The sequence below is a fragment of the Thamnophis elegans genome, chromosome 4 (assembly GCF_009769535.1).
Source record: "Thamnophis elegans isolate rThaEle1 chromosome 4, rThaEle1.pri, whole genome shotgun sequence".
Taxonomy (NCBI): domain Eukaryota; kingdom Metazoa; phylum Chordata; class Lepidosauria; order Squamata; family Colubridae; genus Thamnophis; species Thamnophis elegans.
This window is the reverse complement of record NC_045544.1, coordinates 63,518,611-63,543,317: the sequence shown is the minus strand read 5'-3', so window position 1 is coordinate 63,543,317 and position 24,707 is coordinate 63,518,611. Positions and strand designations below refer to the sequence as shown.

The 24,707-nt window shown below is 39.7% G+C and overlaps 1 protein-coding gene across 1 annotated transcript; it reads right to left on the bottom strand.

The window, feature by feature from the left end:
• Window positions 1-177: 177 nt before the first annotated feature.
• KIF25 (kinesin family member 25) lies at window positions 178-24,007 on the bottom strand. The gene is made up of 9 exons (XM_032216032.1): window positions 23,963-24,007; window positions 23,515-23,582; window positions 21,397-21,471; window positions 18,620-18,769; window positions 16,503-16,679; window positions 10,069-10,223; window positions 8,112-8,291; window positions 3,072-3,227; window positions 178-1,346 (listed from the first exon to the last, which is right to left on the bottom strand). Exons 1-9 carry the CDS (start codon window positions 24,005-24,007, stop codon window positions 1,189-1,191), a joined length of 1,164 nt encoding a protein of 387 aa, XP_032071923.1. The 3' UTR covers window positions 178-1,188.
• Window positions 24,008-24,707: the final 700 nt, after the last annotated feature.

Here is a 24,707-nt window from a genome sequence, read left to right as displayed (position 1 = left end):
AACTATTATTACTAGTTTTTAATTATCAGTTTTCTTCCTTCATATTGTTATGTCTGAGTCTTGATTTTCTGAGCCATGTGTGGTGGTGTGGAGGACAGTTACTGGAAGGGCAGTCTGTAAATATCTAGCACTCTGGAAGCTTAAAAATGGTTTTCCCTCCAGGCATTGGGCCAGCAAGATAGATAAGCTCATCTTCTGACAGGTGAAGTGTAATTTTGATGGACCCCAGCTGTATATTGTCTGATATGTTAGCTATGGAATTCGTTTCTTTTATATTTGGATGGGTTTTTTAAAATTGTGATCATTTTATTCTGTTTTGTTTTGAGTTATACTGTCCAGAGTTGCAATTCCAAGAGTTGGACAATTAAGTAATTGGGCATAAGTCTCTCTTGTTGGATGACTGCCAGACCAGGCTCATCCCTGGTTGGACAACCAATGTCATTGTGATTCATGGAAAGGAGGAGGAGGAGAAAGTCACACAAATTTATTTATTCATTTGGGAATCAGGGCATCATAAACTTTGAGAATGCCTGCTTTACATATATAAAGAAAAAGAATAAACTTAGTCAGAGGCAGTATATTTTTTTCCAACAAACCATAGCAATGTCAATATTCCAGTTACTCAAGTATAGTTACATTGTAAGACTTTGGGGAAATGTTCTGAAAGATGACAAATTAGAAAGTTATGGGTGGGTATCAGAGAAAGGTTGGGATAATGACCATTTCTCCATGTATTCATCAGAGAATTGAGCCAACTCCCATGGAACTAACTGCATAGCTACCACTTAGATCACAGGTTGGCAACTATCATATCTTTACGACCTGTGGACTTCAATTCCCAGAATTCTGGCTGGCTTAGGGATTCTGGGAGTTAAAGCCCATAGATTGTAGACACCAAAGTTGCCCCCTTAGATTGTAGAAATTCTGTGTCAAAAGATTTTCTCCTATAAACATTAGTGTCTTGCTGCTCTTTCTAAAAAAATGTTATTCTATCAGCTTTTTTTTTTTGTTAATATCACCAATTATTTTTGGAATGAAATTATTTAGCTTAACATTTTTATGTCTTGCCAATACTGCATTAAAGCGTACTTATTTTAAAAGGCAATTTATATATTTTTTTCATAACAAGATTATTTTTCAGTCTGAGGAACTCATTAATAAAGCTTTAATCCATAGAAGGCTTATGTCTTATTTGGATTTGTTCAGCACCAGTTCATTTCTTTTCTTGGCATGCCCTCTCTGAACTTGCCGAGCACGGGACCCAAATCCCAGGGTTTGAAGTGACTCTGTTATGTACTTCTCGCTTGGAGAGACACACAATATCACCAGCAACTTTGCATCACCACCTAAAAAGAATTGGGAAGATATCCATGTTAACTGATTCAATTGCCCCAATGCCAAAGTTTGGCTCCAGAAAGCTAGGAGGATAAATATTATATAATAAAAACCTCTAGTAAAGCATTGTTTGAATCATTCCTTTCTGACTAAGGAATGCAAATATTAAGTTCTTAGGATATTAGGTTCTTAGGATCTAAGTTCTTTACAACTAGATCTTAGGATCTAGTTGTAAAGGAAACTTTACAACTGAATTTGCTCTTAAATAAATTTAGTTGCCATGAGATAGGATGGTTTGTGTCTATATGGATGATGAATTGGTTAGAAAGCAAAGCAAAATGTAAGGATAAAGGGACATTTTTTTTCAGTGGAGGGAGTAAGAAGAGGAATCCTTGAAGTGCTTATGTTGAAACAAGTGGTTTTTAAGTTGTTCATAAATGATCTTGACCCCCGGTAAGCACCAAGCATCTCAAGTGTGGAAATAATAACAAATGGTGGGGGAAACAAAAAATGTTTGTGAAGAGCTCCATGTTAATGTTAGCTAGGCAATATTCAAAGAGGGCAGCAAAAATAATTAAGGCATTAAAATACTCTCAGTATGGAAAACAACTAGAACCTTTGGAACTCTATCTAGAAAAAGAAAATGGGGATGACTGAGGTATATAAAATCACAGACAACATAGAGAAAATGGCCAGGGAGACATTTTTTCCTTTGCTGAAAATTCTAGATCCAGGAATGATCCAAAGAAATTACTTGGAAGATTTAGACTTCTTTACACCATGGATAATTACCACAATACATTGTGATGACCACTAACTTGGCAGACTGGATAAATTTAGGCACAGGTCTGTCAAAGGCCACTGGTCTAAAGAATTTAATATTCCTTCTGATTGAGGGCAGTATCCCTCCATATACCAGTTGTAGGGGAGAATAAGAAAATAATATTTATTTATTTATATTCCACCTTTCTTATTTTTTTTTTAACTCAAGAACTCAAGGTGACGAACAGAGGTAGGTTGTTCCCAGTTCGGCCCGAATCAGGCAAACCGGTAGTAGCGGTGGAAGGAGGCTCCACCCACCCACCTGGCTGTTTCTGCGCATGTGCAGAAGTGTTGCACGTGGGAACATGCATGGGAGCGCACCCAAACCAGTAGTAAAAATATTACCAACCCATCACTGGTAACAAACATATCCAACATATATTCTTTCTCCTGTTTTTCCCACAGTAACAGCCCAGTGAGGTGAGTTGGGCTAAGAGAGAGTGACTGGCCCACGCTGGCTTTTAGACTAAGGCGGGACTAGAACTCATAGTCTCCTACTGCCTAGCCTGGTTCCATAACCACTAGACCAAACTGGCTCTCATCTACATTTGCTTGTGAGCAGTCCAGAAACATCTGCTATGGCCATTGTGTGAAACACAATAATGGATTCAGATGAGCCTTGGTATTCTTTCATCTGGTAACCATCTCATTTTACAATATGCATGTGACATACTCAAATAGTAGGAATCTTGCTAGAAAAAAAATGAACAACTAGAAAATCTAGTATCTCTCCTTGCTTAAAATAAGGATTTAGCACCCAATCATTAAAGTTACCTTTGCTTCTTGAAACCACACTTCTATATCAACTATACATTTGAATATTGGTATAGAAATACAACTAGAAGAAATGCAATTGTATTAATAAGAGGCATGTAACTAAGTATAAATATTATAGTGTACCAAGCTATACTCACCTATGGCATCCTGTAGCAAATGTGTAAGTTTGCTATTTCGATAGGGAATGTGGGAGTTCTGCTCTGATAGGGCTCCAAGTACATCTGCTAGAGCAGACAAACTGCGATTAATGAAGGAGGTCTCTCTCAACAGTGACCCAGTTACACCAGACATACCTGGGACAATAATCACAAAAAAACAGAACACACTTGAAAACAAAAGTAAATGTTTTGCATAATTTCATACTTTTAATTCCTGCATCTGCCACATTTGCGTTATGTTGGACTAAAGATTGGAGAAGACTCCTGAGAATGCTGTGGACAGCCAAGAAAACAAGCATAATTATCATTGAATAAAACAAGTCAGAGTTCTCCCCGTGGTACAAATAACCAAGTTCAAACTATCCCAATTTGGACATATTATGAGAAGACCTAGATCAGTGATGGCTAACCTGAATGCCCTGCCCCCGCTCATGTACGGGCAACCCCCCCCCCCCCACATGCATCCATGCTCCTGGCACTCCCCCCATCCCCATGCATGTGCACACGCCTCCCTGTGCAACCCCCATGCCCTGTGCATGTGTGCGCAACCCCCATGTGTGTGCCAGACTCCCCACACATGCATGTGTATCTCCCACATATACCCCGCCTCCTGTGCATACGTGACAGAGACCCAAAACCCAGCTGGCTGGTGGGAGGTGCAAACGCATGTGCACTGGAGCTGAGCTGGGGTGACAGCTCATGTGCCTACAGAGAGGGCTCTGTGTGCCGCTTGTGGCAGGCATGCCATAGGTTCGCCAACACAGACCTAGATCTCCACTGCTGGGAAAACTGGAAGGAAAGAGAAGACAACTGTGATCAAGGTGGATAAATTCAATTATAGTAGTGATGATGCACCATTGAAAGAACTGAAGGACCAGGTTACGGACAGATCATCATGGAGAAAGTCTTATCTTTGTGATGGTTAAAAGTCCCATAATGACATGATGTCATATAAACAGGCAATGAACAAGAAATGAATACAACTGAAGAAACTATATAGCAGGAAACACTACAAACTATAAATAAACTTATTGAAGAAGTAAATGTATAATCCATACCATCAGAACACAAAAGCACTTTTAGGGCTATTGTAAAATCTGTGAAATGAGTTGTTTCAGATGCCCTTTGTATGGGACTTCAACTCCCAGAATTCCTAGACATCAATGACCATGTTGCTTAGTATGTGCTAACTGTAGTCTGAGAACTGTAATGCCACCATATTTAAAGAGAACCAGATTAGTAAAAGATTAATCTAAATAATAAAAGACATATAGAATTCATTTAAGGGATCCATGCAAAGTTTACAAGTGCAACAACTGTTCTCACTTTGGAATTGGGTTGTTTTCGATGAAAATGTGGAAGACAGTCCACTTTAAAACATGGTTGAGATAAATAGATATCAATGTAAATACGAAGTAATATAAACAATGGCAGGAAGCCACTTTGCTGGTAAGGTAATACTATTGAATTGTGCGGGATTGTACACACCTAAAATAAGCAGAGATTTAATTTAATATTTTTTTTTGCATAGAAGTTCAATTCCCATTATTTTTAAGGCAGTATTTATTTATTTAAGATATTTACATAACTGCCCATGTTATGTTAAACTTTGGGCAGCTTCCAAACAAACTCTGTCCCAACTGAACCTAACCAACATTACCACATGAGGGAATAACTGACCACAAATATTACTCTGACGTGATATTCTTACAGTTCAATGATCAATTCAAATAAATTCTTCAGCTTTAAAATTCAACATGTGGTAAAAGCGTATCCACAATATGACAAATTCTGTGATAGAGAAAATCATGATAAGATTGTTCTCAGTGTTAGAGAAGTAAAATGTTTCTTTGCCTTTTCTTTATCACTTCAGCAAACCCCTCTTATAATCCTGATTAAGAGCACAATTGCAATCCTAACATGGAGTTGGGACAGAAACCCCCTGAATACAGCTGGATTTAATTCTGAATAAATGTGTTTAGGGTTACTATGTTAATCTATTTATTATGTAAATGTTAATATAGGCAAATTGGTATTAATCCCTGAAGTTAATGATGCCATATGATTCCCACCAAGATCTGGATTTTCATAGGAAAAGACCATGAAATGGTTCTCATCAGTGAATGGTGGGGAATGTATAATGTGGTTCAACTGCATTTTGGTGTAAAAAACAAACTTTAAAGTTATTTTTAAAGTTCACTATTTACTCTTAAAACAGCCACCTTGGGGGGAGGGGAGTACTTGGCAGCCACAAAAAGTGTGCTTTTATAACCTAGGTTCAGTTTTCAAAACATTATTTCTGGAAGGTTACATTTAACTAAGTGGCTTTTACTGGTAAGGAAACTTGAACTTTAGGAAATGATCAGAATTTGTGGGGAGAAAAAAAACCCCTGTGCTTTTAAAAAAGGAAGAAAATATTTGGGAAAAGTAGAAGCCAAAGAAAACAGAAAATTGTTTATAAAAACCATTAATATTCTTACTACTATTTTCCATAAGGAGACTCAATTTTTTTTATTTCCGCTAATTGATTATGTGTTATCATGTCATTTTCAACTCCAGTGATCAGAGATAGATTTCTCCATGACAACCTGTCCCTAATCTGGATCTTCGGGTCTTCCAAAACTCATTGACCCTGGAAGTGAATCCACCTAATTTGCTGGTGGTTGTTCTCTTTCTCTTTTCCTCCATCTTGCTCAGTCTTGGAGTCTTCTCCAAAGCACTAAGTCTTCACAAATTAAGTGTGTATTTTAACGAATACGTGGCATATTTACATAGAACATAGAATAATAGGGTGGGAAGTGACACTGAAGTTATTCTCGTCCAAGCTCCTGTCCATGGCAGGAGATCCTATATCAAATATTTTTGCTTAAACAGCAAAATCTTAACACACAAGCTCTCTAAATGGGTTTAACACAGTCAATGCACTGCACTGCAGGACTGTCAGCAGTAACACAAAGATAGCTTCCTTGGCTTGGCATCATGGCTGAGGAATTAGAAAGCTAAATTATTGGGGTGATTTGTTCATCGAAGGGACTCCCTTGCATTTCTAAATGAAGAGATTGGGCCTAGTGTATATATGAAAAATGAACTGATTTCATGGGTGATTGTCCTTATACAGCCAACTAACCATCTGTCAAGAAAAGTATTAGCAGGGTTAGAAGAATGCTAAGATTTCCCAAAGATTTTGAGTAAAAAACACCATTCAAAAATGGAATTAGAGGTTGATCATTCAACAAATTCAAAATACTGGCTATTTGCAGCAGTGGTGGGTTACGACTGGTTCGTCCAGGTACGGGCATACTGGTGCCTGCCGGGAGCACCAGGTACCGTTCCAGTATGGTGCTCTGCAGGGCCAGCCCACCTGCCTGCGCTCCTTACCAGTATTTGAGCTCTTTGGTGCTTACGTGCACATGCAAGGAGCGTATGGCACCTGTGCAACACTCTGCCAAGCAACTGGAGCATCGCGGAGTGTTGTGGGAGGTAAGGACACATGAACATGCTGCATATGTGTGCGTGCGTGCTGCAAGTGTTCATGTGGTGGACACCAGGCTCCATTGCACCGTACTGGTTGCAACGGGATCCAGAACCCACCACTGATTTGCAGAGTAGGAAAAGAGAATAGGAAGATAGTTTGAGATTCTACGGACTGGCATTAAGAAAGCTTCTGTTCTGACCCAGCTTCTCAAACACAACAAACTCTCTGTAGTTGAAGCAATGATTCCTTAATGGGGAGTGCCAGCAGCCCTGGCAAAAAGTTTCTCTCACACAGCAGGCTAACAAGTCTCCTCCAGCAGGGAGATGAATAGTTATCTGCCACATCTACTCATCTCCACCCCCAGCCTTTTATCCCCCGAGTTAGGGTGGGGCTTTGTTAGCAGCGGTGGCTCTTCCATCCCAAGGAAGAATACAGATTTCCATTGCTCTCCTCTCCACTGCCTTCTGCACATCTGCGCATAAGGCACTGGATCCAGCTGTTCCTCCTCTTCCTCATCAGCCACCTCCAGACCGGGGGGCTGTTGACTCTCCATCTGATGGCTGATGGACGGCCCAGGCTCCATCTCTATCTCTGTCTCTCTCTGACAGCTCCATTCCCTCTTCCCCCTTGGAGCTCTCAGGTTGTCTTGATGCTGACCCTGACTCCAATGCCTCCTCCTCATCTGATTTGGCTGCTGGAGAGGCTGATGGCCAACAGGCTGCAATAGCTTCACATAGCCATGAAGGCTTTTTACACCAACTTATACCAACCATCATGCAGTGGAGCTCCATCACACTAGATCTGATTGAATACTAAAAATTCAAAAGTCATAAAATGTAATATAAAGCAATACAGGGATGCTCATAGAGGACAGCAAACATAGGTCAGGCAAATTGTTAGCAAGGCTCTAACATTTGCGTACCACCAGAATAACAATTTTTAATAAGGCAACAACCACAACAAAAATCAGTACACTCACTTTGAAGCTTTGTCCTGTCCACCCCAAAAAGAAATTGGAGGGTAGTTTGGAACTCTGACTTTTTCAGGAGAATAAGTATTCCATAAATATTAAGCAACCAAAGTGAGGATATTCTACAGTAGTAGCCGGCAACAGCCCATTACCTGCCTCCTGGCTTCCTCATGAGCATGGTGCTAAAATTGGCTTCAAACTATTAAATAAAGGTGGTGACATTTTCAGTGGGTTTCTTACCAAAATAAGAAACAGAAGAAAAATGTCAAACTTCCAAGAGATTTAACAAAGCAATTTAATGTAAGTCCAACCTCAGAACAAATGGAGGGGGAGGAGAGCCTTTTTCCACCCCTGATCTTTTCCTGTCCACTGATACAAAAATAAATGTGGTTTGAGGGGCTGCTCGAGCATTCCCTGTTCCCATTCACCAACTTGACATAAAAAGTCTAATTTGATGGATTTCTGATACGATCCTAGGAGCTTCCATATGTTGCATGAACCCTCGGAACCTAAATGAAAACTTGGCTTATCTCTTCACAAGAATAGGATGGTTTTGCTCCAAAGATTAACTTACCAACACTTTCACTACCAGCTAAATCCACCAGCTGAAGTTTTGTTCTTCTCATTTGCTTCAGTCTCTCCAAAGATTCCCTGGAGAGCTGTGCTGGTGAACAAGCTCTAGAAGAGCAAACAGAAGTGAAGAAATGTTCTTTACCTAGTTTTTGACTAGAATGGTCACCTGTCCAGGGAGGAGCTGGATAATAATAAGGAAAAAAAGATTATTTTGAACCTGCAAAGTTAAACATACAATAGATTTGAATTATTTCAAAAGATCTGCAGACCTAAGGCTACAGCTGGTCTTATAACGAAAGGCTAGACAGAGGATAATATGATGCCTGCCCAAAAGATATGGATGGTTGCCAATTGTTTACATTTGAAATAGTCTATTTAAGTGATCTTCTGTCTCATTATGGACCTGTCCAGTTGTTAGATAACTCCACTATCTTAAGATAACTCCACTATCTTAAGATAACTCCACTATCAGAGTTTAAAGTGCTTTTGTTGCACTATTGTTGTGGTATGGAAAGTATTCCTTAGGAATTATATATTGCCCACCTCCTACCCCCTGCAAACACACACACAACTGTTTCAATGTTTAGGAAATTTCAGAAGTGTCTACAGAATCAAATGCTTTTAGCAGCTGCATGCCATCATAGGGCAAGATCACAACACGACATGCAGAGAAAGGCAGAGTGCAGGAAGTCTTCATTTAATGATTACTTGTTCAGCAACCATTCAAAGTCACGATGCTGCCAAATGAATGATACATATGACCAGTCTTCATAGTTGCAATGGATGCAAAGTCCTGATGGTCCTGACAGTCACATGATCACTATTCAGGCACTTGGTGACTGGTTTGCAATTACATCTCAACCTCCCAAAGCTGATGCTATTTTCCTGTTCTGTGTCTCGGTTCTTGTGGGGAGTCTCCCTTTGGATTAGGTTAGTAATTGTGCTTTTTGGGAATCTGTTGGAAATTAAAACGTTTGTGAGGGTGTGTAATTCAGTTTGTCAGCTAGGTGTTTGGTTCTGGAGATGAGGGTCTTGGCTACAGAGTTGATCTGTGTAGGGTGGTGATGGGATTGTGTGTTTAAGTAGTGGTTGGTGTGTGTTTCTTTCTGGTAGAGGGTGTGTCCTAGGGAGCCATTGGGTTTTTTGTAGATTAGGACTTCCAGAAAGGGAAGTTGGTTGTTAGCTTCTATTTCTGTAGTAAGTTGTATTTTGGGGTGTAGGCTGTTGAGATGTGTGAGGAAGTTGTCCAGTTTTCTTTCCCATGTGACCAAATTACAAAAGTGTCATCAACATATCTAAGCCAGAGTTTGGGTTTGTGTTCAGATTTATTTAAGGCGTTGGATTCAAAGTGTTCCATGTATAGGTTTGCAATGATGGGTGAGAGGGGTGATCCCATAGGTGCTCCTTCTATCTGTTTGTATCTTTGTCCATTATGGATGAAGTATGTGTTGGTTAGGCAGTGGTTGGTCAGGTCCAGGATATGTTTAGGGGGGTTGTATTTGTTCTGGATATCTGTCAATATTCTTTAATAGGCACTTGGGTGAAGAGGGATATGACATTGAAGCTCACAAATAGGTTGCTGGGTTGTAGGTTTTGTTTTTTTACTGTTTCTATGAAGTGGAGTGAGTTTTGTACATGTGAGGTGAGGGATTCTGTGTAGGGCTGAAGTTGTTTGGCAAGAAATTTGGCAAGATACTGTAGAGGTGAGCCTATGGAGCTGACTATGGGTCTGAGTGGTGTTCCTTCTTTGTGCATCTTGGGGAGGCCATAGAGCTACATACCTATCCCCGTGAAAATCTACAAAAACATACATACATACATACATACATACATACATACATACATACATACATACTTGTGCTGATAAATAAATAAAGGGAGACTTTATATATATATATAACAAAATCTACAAAAACAAATACACACACACATATGTATACAGTAAACAAGCTTCTTACCAAAATCATCCTCGGAGGCAGCCTTGATGGTTATAGTCAAAGTTATCACCAGGTGTGAACGAGACGAATCAGTATGTACAAGCGTTGAGTGTTTGGCCCTCAGCTGTAGACCCTGGTAAACGAGCTCCAAAACTTCCACAACATCTTCAACCGGTCTTAGAAAATATACATATACATATACATATATACATATACACATACACACATACAATGTGTGTGTGTGTGTGTGTGTGTGTGTGTGTGTGTATGTGTGTATATCTATGTATGTATGTATGTATACATACATACATACATACATACATACATACATACATACATATGTGTTGTATTTGTGCTGATAAGTTTCTATCTGGATGGTCTCTTATGACGAGCCGATGGACAGAGAATGGAAGCTGTGAACTTCCTCCCATATTTGGGCATACCAGGGGTTGTGACTTTAAATATATACATACATATACATATACATATTGATATATATTGATATATTGATATGTATATATTGATATTTTAAATAAAATTCAGAGCATTTAGAATTATTTTACAGCAAAATACTCAGTGGGGATAAGAAAACGATAGAGCTTGCATATAGAATAATGCATTTACAATGAACCATTCTTGATTATATTACACTGTTATCTAACAAGCCATTTACTGGTACTTGAATCAGTGTTGCAGAAAAACTTCAGAAGTCCTTTCAGTTTCAGAATGCTTAACAAAACTGGAATACTGCAATCTTGGGGAAATCAATGAATTTTTCAAGAAATGAAACAAGGGCCATCAAGAGAAAATTCAGCTAGAACCAGGGTTAGCCAATTGCTGAGGAAAGAACCTATCATAATCCAAACTGGTCTAAGTCATCCTGCTCAGATTTGATTTTAGATCATGGATTGGGGAAAATGGAATCTTACTTGCTATTATTTAGCACAAAGAAAAGAAAGCATACATTCCTGCCAGCATCCAACATTTTTTTAAAATCAAACCAGCATAAAATTGCAAGAAAATTCAGTGATTATCAGAAGACGACATGAGCCAGTGTTCACAGAAATTAATACTGTGAATAGATGCTTAATTGTAACTGTGCTTTTTTTAAAAGCAATTATCAGTTCATTCATAGATGATTCTCTATGCTGCCCATGTCAGGAACCATTTCAAACTAAGAAGATTTGGTTAGGTATCATTTGTTCAGTCCACTGAGGTTCTTGTCTTTCTTCTCCATTCCAATGTATTAACTGCTCTCTGGTTTTTGTTACAGATCACAAACAGTAGACATATCTTTTGGAATGTATCCCAAAGTTAAAATAGGACTACTGTGTGGAATTTGCAAAGGAAGCAGATTTTGGCTAAACATGAAAACATATTTCTTAGCAGAATAGAATAGAAGTGTAACAGCGGAAAGACTGTTTCATAAAGTCAGGATTCTTCCTTCCTTAACCATAACCAAATAGAGGTTGGAAGCAGGAGTGGGCTTCAAAAATTTCAGCAATTGGTTCTCTTCCCAGTTGCTGGGTGGGCATGGCCATGGTTGGCATGGCCTAGTTTGGCCTCTTACACCATGGTGGGGGCCTCCCCCACGGTCCAGAAGCCTTCTGGAGGCCAGAAATCGGCCTGTTTCTGGTCTTCTGGAACTTCTAGGAGGCCCATTTTCCCCTCCCTGAGCCTCCGCTTGGGCTCTGCACTTTCCTGGCATCCAAAAAGGGTTGTGTGGAGAATCCTGGGAGGGGCTGGGCAGGGCAGGGCGGGGGGGGGGGGGGGGCAGCCAGGAGTGGGATTTGGAAGTTCTCTAAACCGGCCATAATGTTAGCTAAGGGTTCTCCCGAACTCGGGCGAACCTGTAGCAGCCCACCCCAGGTTGGAAGATTATTTGTCATGGATGATATCATTGCATTTTGTGCAGATCAAAATGCTACTGACACAATGGCTGAAGTGAAGGCTAACATACTGCCTGTAAACATCTCTTTTGGTGAGGAAAGAACCAAATTTTGTTCTCTTGATTAACCCAGTGAAGCAAAATAAACACTTATTTTTACTGCTTTGGATGATATTTGGGGGAGAGCACTTACGGTTTTATATGCTTTATCAACACAAATTCACTACTATTCAAACTTCTAACAGCATATTTTAGACTCCAGAGAGACAGGGCAGTCAAGAATCATGAATGTTTTACTTTGTTTTACATTGGTTTTCAGAGTTAAATTTTTCTGTATAAATTTGTGCATTTATTGGTACATTTTTTTCTTGTGTGTGGAATTTAACACGTACCGCATGTGTTTCAGCTGCAAAAAATGTTTTGAAAAAAACTATATTTTTCTATATTTTCTGGATTTCCCCCAAAGTTATACTTTAAAAAAACCTGCTACAAATTGGAACTGCAGGTGGGGATATCTCTTTGGGTTTATATCACATGTCACAAATTCTAGCTTTTGCAACCAGTTCTCTTTCATTTGAACTTCGGAGCACCAATACAAATTATAAATTATCCTGGGCTTTTAAATATTAGCCATCAATTCCCTGGGCAAGGCCAGAGGCCAGCTGTATTGTTGAGAAGGAGGATGAGTAATGCAAGGAACTGCTTTAATTCAATCTCTGCGGTCCTTCCTTTTGCCATCTTTCCTACAGTTACGCAAAAGGAAGGAGACTATTTAGCTCGGCAGATTCTCCTCACACTTTTAATTAATTCATTGTGCAGCAGGATTTAGTCACTGCAAACCACCAAACAAGACAGATGTCTACTTCAAGCTAATAGTACCACTGATAGCGCTTAGATTTACCGGTATATACTGCTTCATAGTGGTTTCCAGCCCTCTCTAAGCAGTTTACAGAGTCAGCCTATTGCCCCCAACAATCTGGGTCCCCATTTTACTTCAGAAGGATGAAATGCTGAGTCAACCTTGGGCTGGTGAGAATCAAACTGTTGGCAGTCGGCAGTCAGCAGAATTAGCCTGCAATACTGCATTCTAACCACTGCACCACCACGGCTCTAAACAACCAGCATAGAACAATGAAATGGTTTACAACAGAGCTCCCTAACCTTTCTGGGTTGGCAGCCTGGGGGGGGGGAGGGAGGGACAAGTGCCTTTAAGCATGCATGCATGTGTGAACGGGGGGGGGGCACATGTGTTCAATGGATACAGGGGCACAAGCATTCACATGACACAGCAACGCTAGCCCAACTTTTGCCCACCAAAGTCAGGGTAAAGATACTGGAAGATTTTAAGAGATGGAAGATTATACCTAGTCCTTTGCAATGGTGGGGAAATATGGGAGTTCAAGTAAACACATCTTAAAGTTGCTGAGTTTGAGAAACACTGGTTGACGGTACTCGTTTTGTTCTTTAAAACCCTTCCCATCCATTCCCGTAAAAGTGGAGAAATGGGCCAAAACTGGCAGTACTGTGAACAAAGGGAAGTTGCACTTTTTAAAACTTACTTTAGAAGATGACAAAATTCCAACAGTTATCTGGTTTTATTTAATTCTTACTAAAATTTAAGAGCTCAGATGTTGATTTTTTTTAAAAAAAACAACCTTTGAAGTCTCAAAATATTATTCCCCTTTCAAATTAATCATGCACTTATTATTTAATTTTTTAAAAAAAATGTTTTAATGACACAGAATCCAGCTCCCCTCCCACTAGCCATTAAATATAAAAAGAAAATTTACTGCCCCTAAAATATCAGCCTTAAGGAAATGTTCCAACCATGATTGTGAAAAAAACAACAGTTTTTTTCCCCCTGTTCTGTGATCAGGGTACGCAGATTATAAAACCAGATGGAGAGAATTATGTCTGCTCAGACTTCCCTACCCCCAGTGTGTTTGGCATATTTTTAAATCAAGGATTTTTTGGCAATGACAGAGGAACACATAAACAAAGCTCCAGTGGTTTGCTTATGTTAGTAAAACCCACAGACAAAAATACTGCCTTAAATTATCTCCTTTGTGGGTGCAGTATATTATAGTTTATAAAGGAAATAAAAGGACTGTTGTGTCTGAGTTCCATTTCCCTCTCTCCCTTCCTCTGCCAAACAGTACACAAAATGCTTGCACTGTGCAACACAACTTTGCAAGCTGAAGGAGCACTGAAAAAAATCTCAATTCCACTGAGATCAGAAACAGAGTTTACTTTGGGATTTAACACAAGAAATGGCAAAATTCTTCTTAAAATCATCCATAGCTCTCCTGTACTGTAAAATGTAGGTTGGTTACTGAGCACTCAAAATGTGATCTCATGACGTCCCCCCCTCCCAGGATGTTGGAAGTTTGAAACTGGTCATAAGCATTTTGGGGTGGGGGGAACCTGTCATAACTTCAAACAGTTGCTAAGTGATCCATCTATGTAGCTTCTCAGCAGTGGTGGGTTCCGGATCCTGTTTCAACTGGTACGGTTGCAATGGGGCCCGGCGTCCTCCACATGAACGCGCGCAGCATGCACGCACACACACGGAGCGTGCACATGCATCTTACGTTCCAGAGATGCCTCCGCAAGCCTCCATGATGACCCAGCTGCTCAGCAGAGTGTCGCACAGGTGCTGTATGCGCCATGCACGTGCCCAGAAGCGCCAAAGGCTTTAAAGGACAGGTAAGAAGCTCGGGTGGGCCCTCCGGAGCACCGTACTGCAACGGTACCCAGTGCTCAGGGCAGGCTCCGGTACGCCTGTACTGGGGCGTACTGCCTGCGACCCACCACTGATTCTCAGTCATCCAGGTCATGGTTGTCCCAAAGGTGCTTTTTCAAGAGGCAACTGGACATTCTTGTTTTTCTTTGAAGACGTTTCACTTCTCATCGAAGAAGCTTCTTCAGCTAAAGAAGCTTCTTGGATGTGAAGCGAAACACCTTCAAAGAAAAAGCAGAAAGTTCAGTTGCCTCTTGAGAAAGCACCTTTGGGATAAGTGACCATCATAAAACCTGTATAAGGAAAATTGTAAAATGTACCTCGCCATCAGCTCAAGACACATAGCTTGAAAAACTTTCAATGGAAGGAGATAATTTGAAATCCATATACTACGTATTTGCCTACAACATGTGCAAAGTTAAGTAGAGAGTTTCCACAATAACTACCTGGGCCAGCTGTCTGGCAGCTTTACATACATTGTGGTTAAGCTTTGGACTAAGTGTGAGGAGACTCAGACCTTTATTTGAAACTGTGCCCAGCAGCCGAGAAGAAAAGCCAAAGGTAAACTGAGACTGATTATGAATATCTTGGTGAAAAAGAAAGGATAACAGATAGCAATTTCACCTATTTGCTTTCTACCAAATTGGCATTTAGTGAAGGTGAAGCAACCATTTTGAGAACAGAAAAGTTCTCCTTATCAGCAATTTTCTCTGATTACTACTTTGTACTTTATTATTTCACACTATAGTATTCTATTGCTTTTAATCTTGTAGTCTAATGTAGCTCAATTATGGGTCCTAATCAGATAGCAATAGCACTTAGACCAATATACTGCTTCACAGTGCTTTACAGCCCTCTCTAAGCAGTTTACAGAGTCAGCATATTTCCCCCAACAATCTGTGTCCTCATTTTCCCATCCTTGGAAGGATGGAAGGATGGGTCAACCTTGAGCCAGTGAAAATCAAACTGCTGAACTGCTGGCAGCCGGCAGTCAGCAGAAGTAGCCTGTAGTACTGCAGTCTAACCACTGTGCCACCATGGTTCTTGCAAGAACCCTAAAGTTGGAAACTGGCTCCTGAATGCTATAAAGATTTCCAAGCACAATGGGTCATATTTGCTTATTACTCCTTTTTATATATTTGTGCTAAATGTAGGAGGATCTGCACACATAGAAATATCGCAGTGGGATTTGCATGTGCCCTTATAATCAATCCTTCCCCATTGGGATATTCTTAAATTATGTAAACTTTCGGAGAGGAAATAGAATATATGTTTCCATGCAATCAGGAGGTTAAAAAAATAACACACTGTTACAATGCTAGTAAGTCACAAACAGATATGGAATGGAAGACACTATGATAGCGTGGCCCGACAAAAACCGTGCTCGTCAAAATAGCGGTGACAAAACCATGTCGCTAAAACCGCGACGTCATCACCACGATGTCATCACCACGGCGACAACAGCGTGGCGACAGAAGGGCGCTTTAAAACAGCGCGGCGAGAGAAAGCCGATTTAAATTAAGGTAAGGGTTAAGATTAGGTTTAGGGGTTTGGTTTAGGGTTAGGTTTAGGATTAGGTTAGGGTTAGGGTTAGGGTTAGGTTTAGGGTTAGGTTTAGGGATAGGTTTAGGGTTAGAATTAGGGTTGGGGTGCTGAGCGCTTGGGAAGGCGTGGATTGCCCTCCGCGCTTATGTCGGCGCGGATAAGGGCTTCACGGTTTTGTCGGTGAACCCTATGATAGATGTTAAGCTCACATTTTTTGACAATGCCCAATGACACATGTTGCACAACAAGTTATTACTCAAAGACACTCCCTGAAGTACTCACTCATTGGTAAGAAGTGGAATGTCATTCTTTCCTTCTTTATTTGTCATTATACCCCTTTTGATACCATTCAGCCTTCCAGAGTTGTCTTTGGCCAGAAGATCAAAAACCTCATTATTATACACTTCTACAACAGAAACCTCAACCCAATGGCTCCCTGGTGACTTTTCTGAAAGAAGCCTGAAAGAAGAAAAAGGACTTAAAACACTGGAATAAAAAAAACAACCTAAATAAGCTATGTCACTGATCCAGCAGATTATTACGGCTTGAATGGATATTAAAAGTCCATAATCTTTAATATATGTTGATTTTCTGAGATACCTGAGTTTTTCTAAAATGTGATTCGAAGTATTTATTCACTGCTTATTGTACTGTAGAGCTCTGCTGTTTTAATGGAATGTGTGTGGATGATCTTAAGGAAGGAGGGGAAGAGATGCTTGCTGCCTAGGAAACATTCAGATAAAACAGACAGGAGACCCCAGTGGCTTAGCAGTCAGAGATAGAAACTTAGGAAAAACCCTATTGGATCACGCAGTTAAAAGTGGGGGTGGGAGGTCTGTGCCTGCAGATCTCCAACACTGATGTTATTGCACTATTATTGCTGCACATATTAGCCTTCCCAGGTAGACTGAAGATATGACTAGATAAATGAATTTTATTTTATTGTAAGGTTACATTAAAAAAATATTGCAATACATCTTTTAATAATTATTATTAATGTATTTATTAACAAATGCATTACCAATCTTCTATATTAAGTTGTTGGAAGGTCACAGGGTACTATAGACAGAGGTATTTTATAGGTATTTTATGTAAATGTTCTATTTTTGACCCAAGAAGATGCAGTGATAATTATTCAAAGCCTAGTGTAAAATTATCATTTAATGTACAGTATCTATCAGGCTGAGTCAAAATGAGGTCTTCCTTGACTAGAAGGCTGCTTGAGCAAGTCAACCCCCTCCCCCCCAGAACTAGTAGATCTCTTTGTATGAAAATAGAATTGAAATGTAACAGCATAGATCTAACAATTCAAAGTGTTATATTCAATCTCTGGCATATAAGATCTCAGAGTTTATGTACAAACTCTCAAGTCATGTCCTGCAACAGCTTGCATAAAGAACTGCACCGTTTCAAGACTGATGTTTAAATTATTGATTGTTCTGTCTTCAACAGGACAACGTGCAGTAAACATAGCCAGCAAAGTTTCTTCCACTGACATATTTCTACATTCAATTCCTCATAATTTCAGCCTATCTGCGTACAAGTTCACTAGGTTCCTTGACAGATAGCACTTTTCAATAATTCAAATGCTCAAGGGTATTTTGTAGATCATACAGTGTCTGATTCAGATGTGGAAGGGGCACCCAGTTGCTTGTGCACATCTGCCATTATCCTTTATTAAAAGACTATCCCCAAATTTGAAAGAACAATCTGATAATTGTAAAAAGAGGAAGCCTATTTGCACAGTAAATATACAAAGCCCTGATTGAAAATCACAAAGAATAATGGAGAAAAGGCATCAATCACTGCAACAGAGACAGACTTGTACAGAAACACCATGAATGAAAAGTGTAAATAATTCTGTACTGAAACTGCAACCATTTGCTGTCAGCTGATTTATTTTATCTAAGTGTACTGATAAGTGTTAAATGCCCACTTTCGTATTTTCTGAATGGGGGTTCACAATTATTTAAATTATAGGCCACAGGAACTATTCAAGTTCCACTCAGATGATTTGCTCTTTTCATGATTGATTGAGGAAAAATAAGATCCAGTACAGTAAATGTATTAATGATGTCCATCTGTCATTGGGCTGATGATTACATCACAGCAACTTCCTCAGAAAGGCCTTTATGTTCTGTAACAATCTGCCAAACAACTCTGGAAACTTTCCACTCTTAGACCGATTGTAAAAAAAAAAACCTATTACAGTATCCTTTTGAGACATGGATTTTATTTAGCTTTTTAAAGAATGCATTGTTGGGATACGTCCCCCCACCCTTGTCTCTCTGATTGAAACTGCAACTTTGAGACTCTTATGGTAATAAGCAGATAATTTTTTCTGAAAGAAAACTGAAATACATACGTGCATAGTCACGGAGGTTCAATATAATCAATACCTGAATACTTCTTTGCTGGCTCTAGGAATGATTCCTAATTCTGTCTCATCTTCCACTGAGAAACAGAAACTGTTTTCAAGCTGTGGGCCCAACATTGTGTATGTTTTCCCACTGCCAGTCTGCCCATAAGCCATAATACACACATTGAATCTGAAAAGTAGTGAGAGAGAAGTGATTCTTAAAGACAGATTTTAAGTGGTCAAAACAAACTTGGAAAGAAGGAATCTTACTATTTTGCATAGAAGGGGGCCCTCCTTCTAGTGCTGGAAAAATCAATGTAAGAATACCCCGCCTGCCTGTCTCTTTTACCTATCCCCAGTTGAAAATTTCTATGAACGAGGAAAGAAGTTTCTTTCTTCCTAGCAGGATACAAGGAATGCTATAGAGTAGAAAAGATAGAAGGGCAGAAGCAAAATCAGATCACTGCTTTTAGGATAATGTTTTCCCATTTGATGAGCCGTGGTGGCGAAGTGGTTACTGTGTGCCACCACTGTACTACAGGTACTTCTGCTGATCACTGGCTGCCAGCTGTTTGGCAGATCGAATCTCACCAGGCTCAAGGTTGACTCAGCCTTCCATCCTTCCAAGGTCAGTAAAATGAGGAGCCAGATTGTTGGGGGCAATATACTGACTCTGTAAACCGCTTAGAGAGGGCTGTAAAGCACTGTGAAGCAATATATAAGTATAAGAGCTATTGCTATTGATTCCTTGGAGCTTGTATCCTGGATCAGACAGCTGGAACAGAGGCAAGAGACTGGGTTCCATTGGCAAGCTGACCGCAATACTTCCAATTTTCAATAAACAAGATTTTTGGGTGTGTGCAGTAAAATAAGGAGCACAATGAACACATTCTTTCCATCCATTAATTTCTTCCTCCAAAGGCTAAGAGTCTAAGCCCTGTTCACTTTGGTGACAATGGCCACATCGTTTGTTTTATGGTGGACACTTTTTTATAAAATGGGATTGAGGCGTCAGCCCCCAAGCAAAAAAAGGCTCCAGTCTCTGCTTTAGAATATCCCTGAGAACATTTATTTGACTGAATAAGAAAGAACTATGGTAATGCCAGCATGATTCATTCACAAGATCCTGTTTCCTGCTACACAGAGCATGCACTTAAATCTGACTGCAATGCCTGGCTTAGAAACCTTTTTAAAAAAATCAAATCTGAAGGTACATTTCTTGCTTCAATATCATGGACTTGCCCCGCAACCTTCAGGTAGCACCCAGACAGTATTTTCAAGAACCCAACATTCCCAAATAGTGTCCCAGATGGACAGGCTTTATAACGAAGACAGATACCTACTGGTAAGGGTTCCATAGTTATAAAGCACATTAATTCATGTTCTACTGGAGAAGTAAATTCTCTAACATGTTACTCTGGCTTTCCAGCCAGATCTAGCCTTAGAGTAGATAAGAGCCGAGGTGGCACAGTGGTTAAATGCAGCACTGCAGGCTACTTCAGCTGACTGCAGTTCTGCAGTTTGGCTGTTCAAATCTCACTGGCTCAGGGTTGACTCAGCCTTCCATCCTTCCGAAGTGGGTAAAATGAGAAGCCGGATTGTTGTTGGGGGCAATATGCTGACGCTGTAAACCGCTTAGAGAGGGCTGAAAGCCCTATGAAGCGGTATATAAGTCTAACTGCTATTGCTATTGCTAGAGTAATATAACTCTCAAGAATGTTATGATGAATCAATAGGTAAAATAAGATATAATGCAGAGAAAAAGGAAAATGAAAAAATATGGTTATTTATATAAAAAGACCAGAATTAGAAAAAGGGGCAGGTTATAGCATTGGATCTTCTGTGATCTCAGGGCAGTATTTCTGATATGTAAGAAAAATCCTTAGATATTTAATTAGAAGATGTCTATTTGTTCTATTTGGAATAGTATTTTTTTCTGCACTTATTTTTGAGGCACTCGGAGTAGAATACAGCCTTTAATCAAAAATATGGAATGAGCAATCGCAATCCAATGCAAACATATTTCAAATGGTAATAACTGTGGGGAAAAACATGTTTCAAAGTAGGTACTGTATTTCGAAACAGAAACTGGTTGCAGTTGAGGACAAACCTTCTCCAATCAGTATATTACAGTAAGTGCAATTAACAGAAAATGTGATTATTTGTGTAGACAAACAACATTTGGAGAAGGAATCCTTCCTCTGTGATCTAGTGTCACTTAAAAAGTTTTTTAAAAAATCATCCAGCAACCTTGCCATTTTGATGTGCTCTAGAGATTCACTAAGGGATACATTAGCTCAGTGGTTAAGACACTGAGCTTGTCGATCAGAAAGGTTGGCAGTTCAGCAGTTTGAATCTTAAGCACCAGGTAACGGAGTGAGCTCCCATTACTTGTCACAGCTTCTGCCAACCTAGCAGTTCGAAAGCATGCAAAAATGCAAGTAGAAAAATAGGAACCACCTTTGGTGGGAAGATAACAGTGTCCCATGCACCTTCGGCATTTAGTCATGCCGGCCACATGACCACGGAGATATTTTCGGACAGCGGTGGATCTTCGGCTTTGAAAAGGAGATGAGCACCACCCCCTAGAGTCGGGAACAACTAGCACATATGTGCAAAGGGAACCTTTGCCTTTAGAGATTCACTAGAATTTCTTTTGGACTGAGTCTTTGTGAGGTATTTAATTTACAACATTAATTAGCTGTTCTACCATCTGGGAGAAAAGATTGTAGGCATACATCATAGCAGACATATAATCATGTCTTTCTTTCCTTGAAATAGTTCTGAACTTGTTTTTTTGCTTTCAGTTTTACTTACCCATCCAGCAAAGAGGTTAGCAAAGGAGAAATATCTGCAAATACTGCCACTTGTGAATCAGGTGTGCTATAAACCCTGAGAAAAATAAAACAAGATTCATTCAACCAATGATCACAGTGAGTAAGGAATAAGAACAAAAATAAAATTACTCAATGCAATTTTATGTTAGTTTAACAATGCCAATTTTCTTCAGAAGCCCCTGAATAAGGAAGAATTACGTCCACTCTGAAGCTATGTTAGACATCAGGAAATTAAAATAGAAGAACAGTAGAGCCACAATTATATTCCAACAATCAGATGGTAGTCATTTAAAATGTTCTGAGGAGAGCCAAGGCCGAAGGCCCTTGACAACTGCAACCTATTTCTAGAGAGACAGTCATGTTTTATGTTCATAGAAATGCCAAAAGAAAAGGAAGAAACTGGAGCCTTTGAGTTCCATGCAGATTTTCTTCAAGACTAAAAAGGATCAAAGCATAAAAAGAAAAATTAATAATGAATACAAAATGTCAAGTTAGCTCTAATTGTAAAGTGGGGGGAGGAAGAAAAAGAGAATATTAATAGTGTGTAGATATGCAAGTGAAGAGATAAGTATGGCCTTAGGTGGGAACACTGTGACCAGGCTCATAAAGAGGTTAAAATTAGATACAGAGATGGTCTGTTGAGTAACTTGGCATTGAGCACCATAGGAAATCACGAATTAAAACAAGTATTTTTGACAGGACTCAAGAACACATATAAGAAGCCAATGCAATGGACAGTGGGGATAATATAATCCAAGCCCGCAGTCCAATAATTAGAACTACTGGCATGATTTTATGGCAACCCTAGCATCACACATTATGATAGTTGTCAAAGCTAGATAAGTCTTACCACTCTTTCTCCATCAAATAAGCCTAAAAGTGGTTTATCAGCTGAAGCTGCTAAAATGTTTTGAGCAAGAAGGTCATTTTAACCTCTAAAGAAACTATTGGAGCTATTGAGCTTTATTCAGATTGCAAACCTGTTCTTTTAGGACAAGGGAAAAAAATTATATTACCCCAAGCTGTGCATAGTATATTGACAGTCACACCCACCTACCCCGAATAAGAGTTAAGCCTTTTTAATTTTTTTCTCAATTACATTTTTCCCCAAATGTAGTACAGATAGTCCTCAACTTACAACCCTGATTGAGTCCAAAAATTATGTTATTAAACAAGAAATTTGTTAAGTGAGTTTTGCCCCATTTTATGATCTTTCTTGCCACAGTTGTTAAGTGAATCACTGCAGTTGATAAGGTAGCAATTGGATTGTTAAGTGAATCTGGCTTTCCCATTGACTTTGCTTGTCAGAAGATCTCAAAAGGTGATCACATGACCCAAGGACACTGCAACTATCATAAAAATGAGTCAGTTGCCAAATACCTGAATTTTGATCATGTGACTGTAGGGATGCTACTGCAATGGTCATAGGTATGAAAAATGGATGTGTCAATATTTTCAATGCAGTTGTAACTAAATCACCGAATGAACTGTTGTAAATAGAAGACTACCTGTACCTTTTTGCTTTCTGTGTGGCTCTAGGAATCTGTTTATGTGAATACCATGCCCTATATAGTTGTATTTGTTGTAACATTCATCATGTGGACGTACTACTGCATGTGTAGAGCAGGGGTGTCAAACTCGTGGCCCACAGGCCGGATGTGTCATGTGCTGGGTCTGCCCCCACCCGGTTTAGTGAAGGGGGGGAAGTCCCGATACATCACGTGACACCACCATGACGCTGCGAGTTTGAAACCCCTGGTGTAGAGGAACAGTTCACTTGCAGCAGATTGTTCGTGAAGGGGGTTGTCACTTGATCCGAAGCTTAATTTGGAGGTAGCACAACTATTCATTTTTTTTAAAAAAAAACCTAATCTGATATTCTACAGCATTCAAAGAAATGGGGATAAAGCCATCTGCTTTTTCCATTTAGCGGGAGCTTGGAATTCTTATTTGTTCCAAATTTTAAGCCTGGATGATTAAAGGGGAAATCCTCAAAGGAATCTTGGGATACTAACAGACTGTTATAAGTTCTCACTGCAAATCCTATTTTCTTTCAAAAAAAATAGCACACACCAAAATTGCTCTTGGGACCACCCACCTTTCAAACTGGTATGTCTTGTTTATCAGAGCATGACCAGGACGGCTGCACTTCACTACGATGGTTTCCTAGCCAAAAAGAAAGGAAGGGTGGAAGCAATTAGAATGTGTATCATCAAGATCTAAACCCAGGGGTGGGGGGAGGTTATATTTAAAGGTTTGCCACAAAGTCAGGATTTTAAGAACTTCCAAATGGTGGAAGCCACATTGCCATTTCCTGTCTCCGAAACATAGATGGGTAGGGTCGCAGCAGGGAGAGATGAGGAGGTGGGTACTGTTTGCTGCAGCTTGAGCTGCCACACACAGTTGTATGAGGTTGACCTTCATCCTTCTCTGTATTTTTACCACAATTACACATTTAAGTTAGAGGGAAGACCATACAGTGCATCTGTATTCCATAGAAGGCTATGACTCAGGCCTGGGAAGATAAACTCCATGTTACCTCCAACCTGCCTCTTTGCTCTCAGCTCTTGGAGACCAGGAAAGTCTCTCATTTTTGAGGGAGACCGCAGCAGAGAAGTGCATTTGGTTAGGTCTCCAAAACTATCATATTAAAGGCTTTTTCAACATTAAAAAATAATAATAAACAGGAAACAACCTGAAAAAACATTGCCAGATTTGTGAATGAGCCAAACCAGAGGATGGAAAAGATTTTAGTTTTGAAGGGCAAGATAATAATAAATAATGAAAATATTACTCTATTAATACAATTCATATCTCAATTTCATGATTCTGGGCAGCTTACAAGTATAAAGTATGCAAAAACAAGAAACAATTTTTTTTTAAAAAAATCATATCACTAGAATCAGCAGCTGTGGTAGAAAATCCATCAATAGCAATTAACAGAGCCACTGCTTGGACTCTACCACATATATGGATCTCAAACCCAGTGACAGAACTACGACTTTTAAGACCTTGCAAAAAGACAGGAGGGTTGGATGTATATCTGCTTCAAAGCATTTTTCTCGAACTCTGTAGAAGACATTTAGAGAATATTTGAGGTGGGGCACTTCATGCACCACATGAAATATTTCTGCGCCAACTCAAAAAGCTCAAACTGCCCAAAGAGCTGCTGATTCAGTTCTACGGGAGAGTTATTGAGTCTGTCATCTGCACCTCTATAACAGTCTGGTTTGGCTCTGCAACCCAACAAGACAGACACAGACTTCAGAGGATAATCAGAAAAAACAATAG

Excerpts from the sequence above, each read along its gene's own strand:
- KIF25 (XM_032216032.1), bottom strand. The coding sequence starts at position 24,007 with ATGAGAGACTTTCCTGGTCTCCAAGAGCTGAGAGCAAAGAGGCAG. Across the intron at positions 10,224-16,502 it reads ATTCCACTTCTTACCAATGA|ACCGGTTGAAGATGTTGTGG; the intron begins GTGAGTACTTCA and ends ATATTTTCTAAG. Across the intron at positions 1,347-3,071 it reads TTTGCTACAGGATGCCATAG|GTGGTGATGCAAAGTTGCTG; the intron begins GTGAGTATAGCT and ends AATTCTTTTTAG.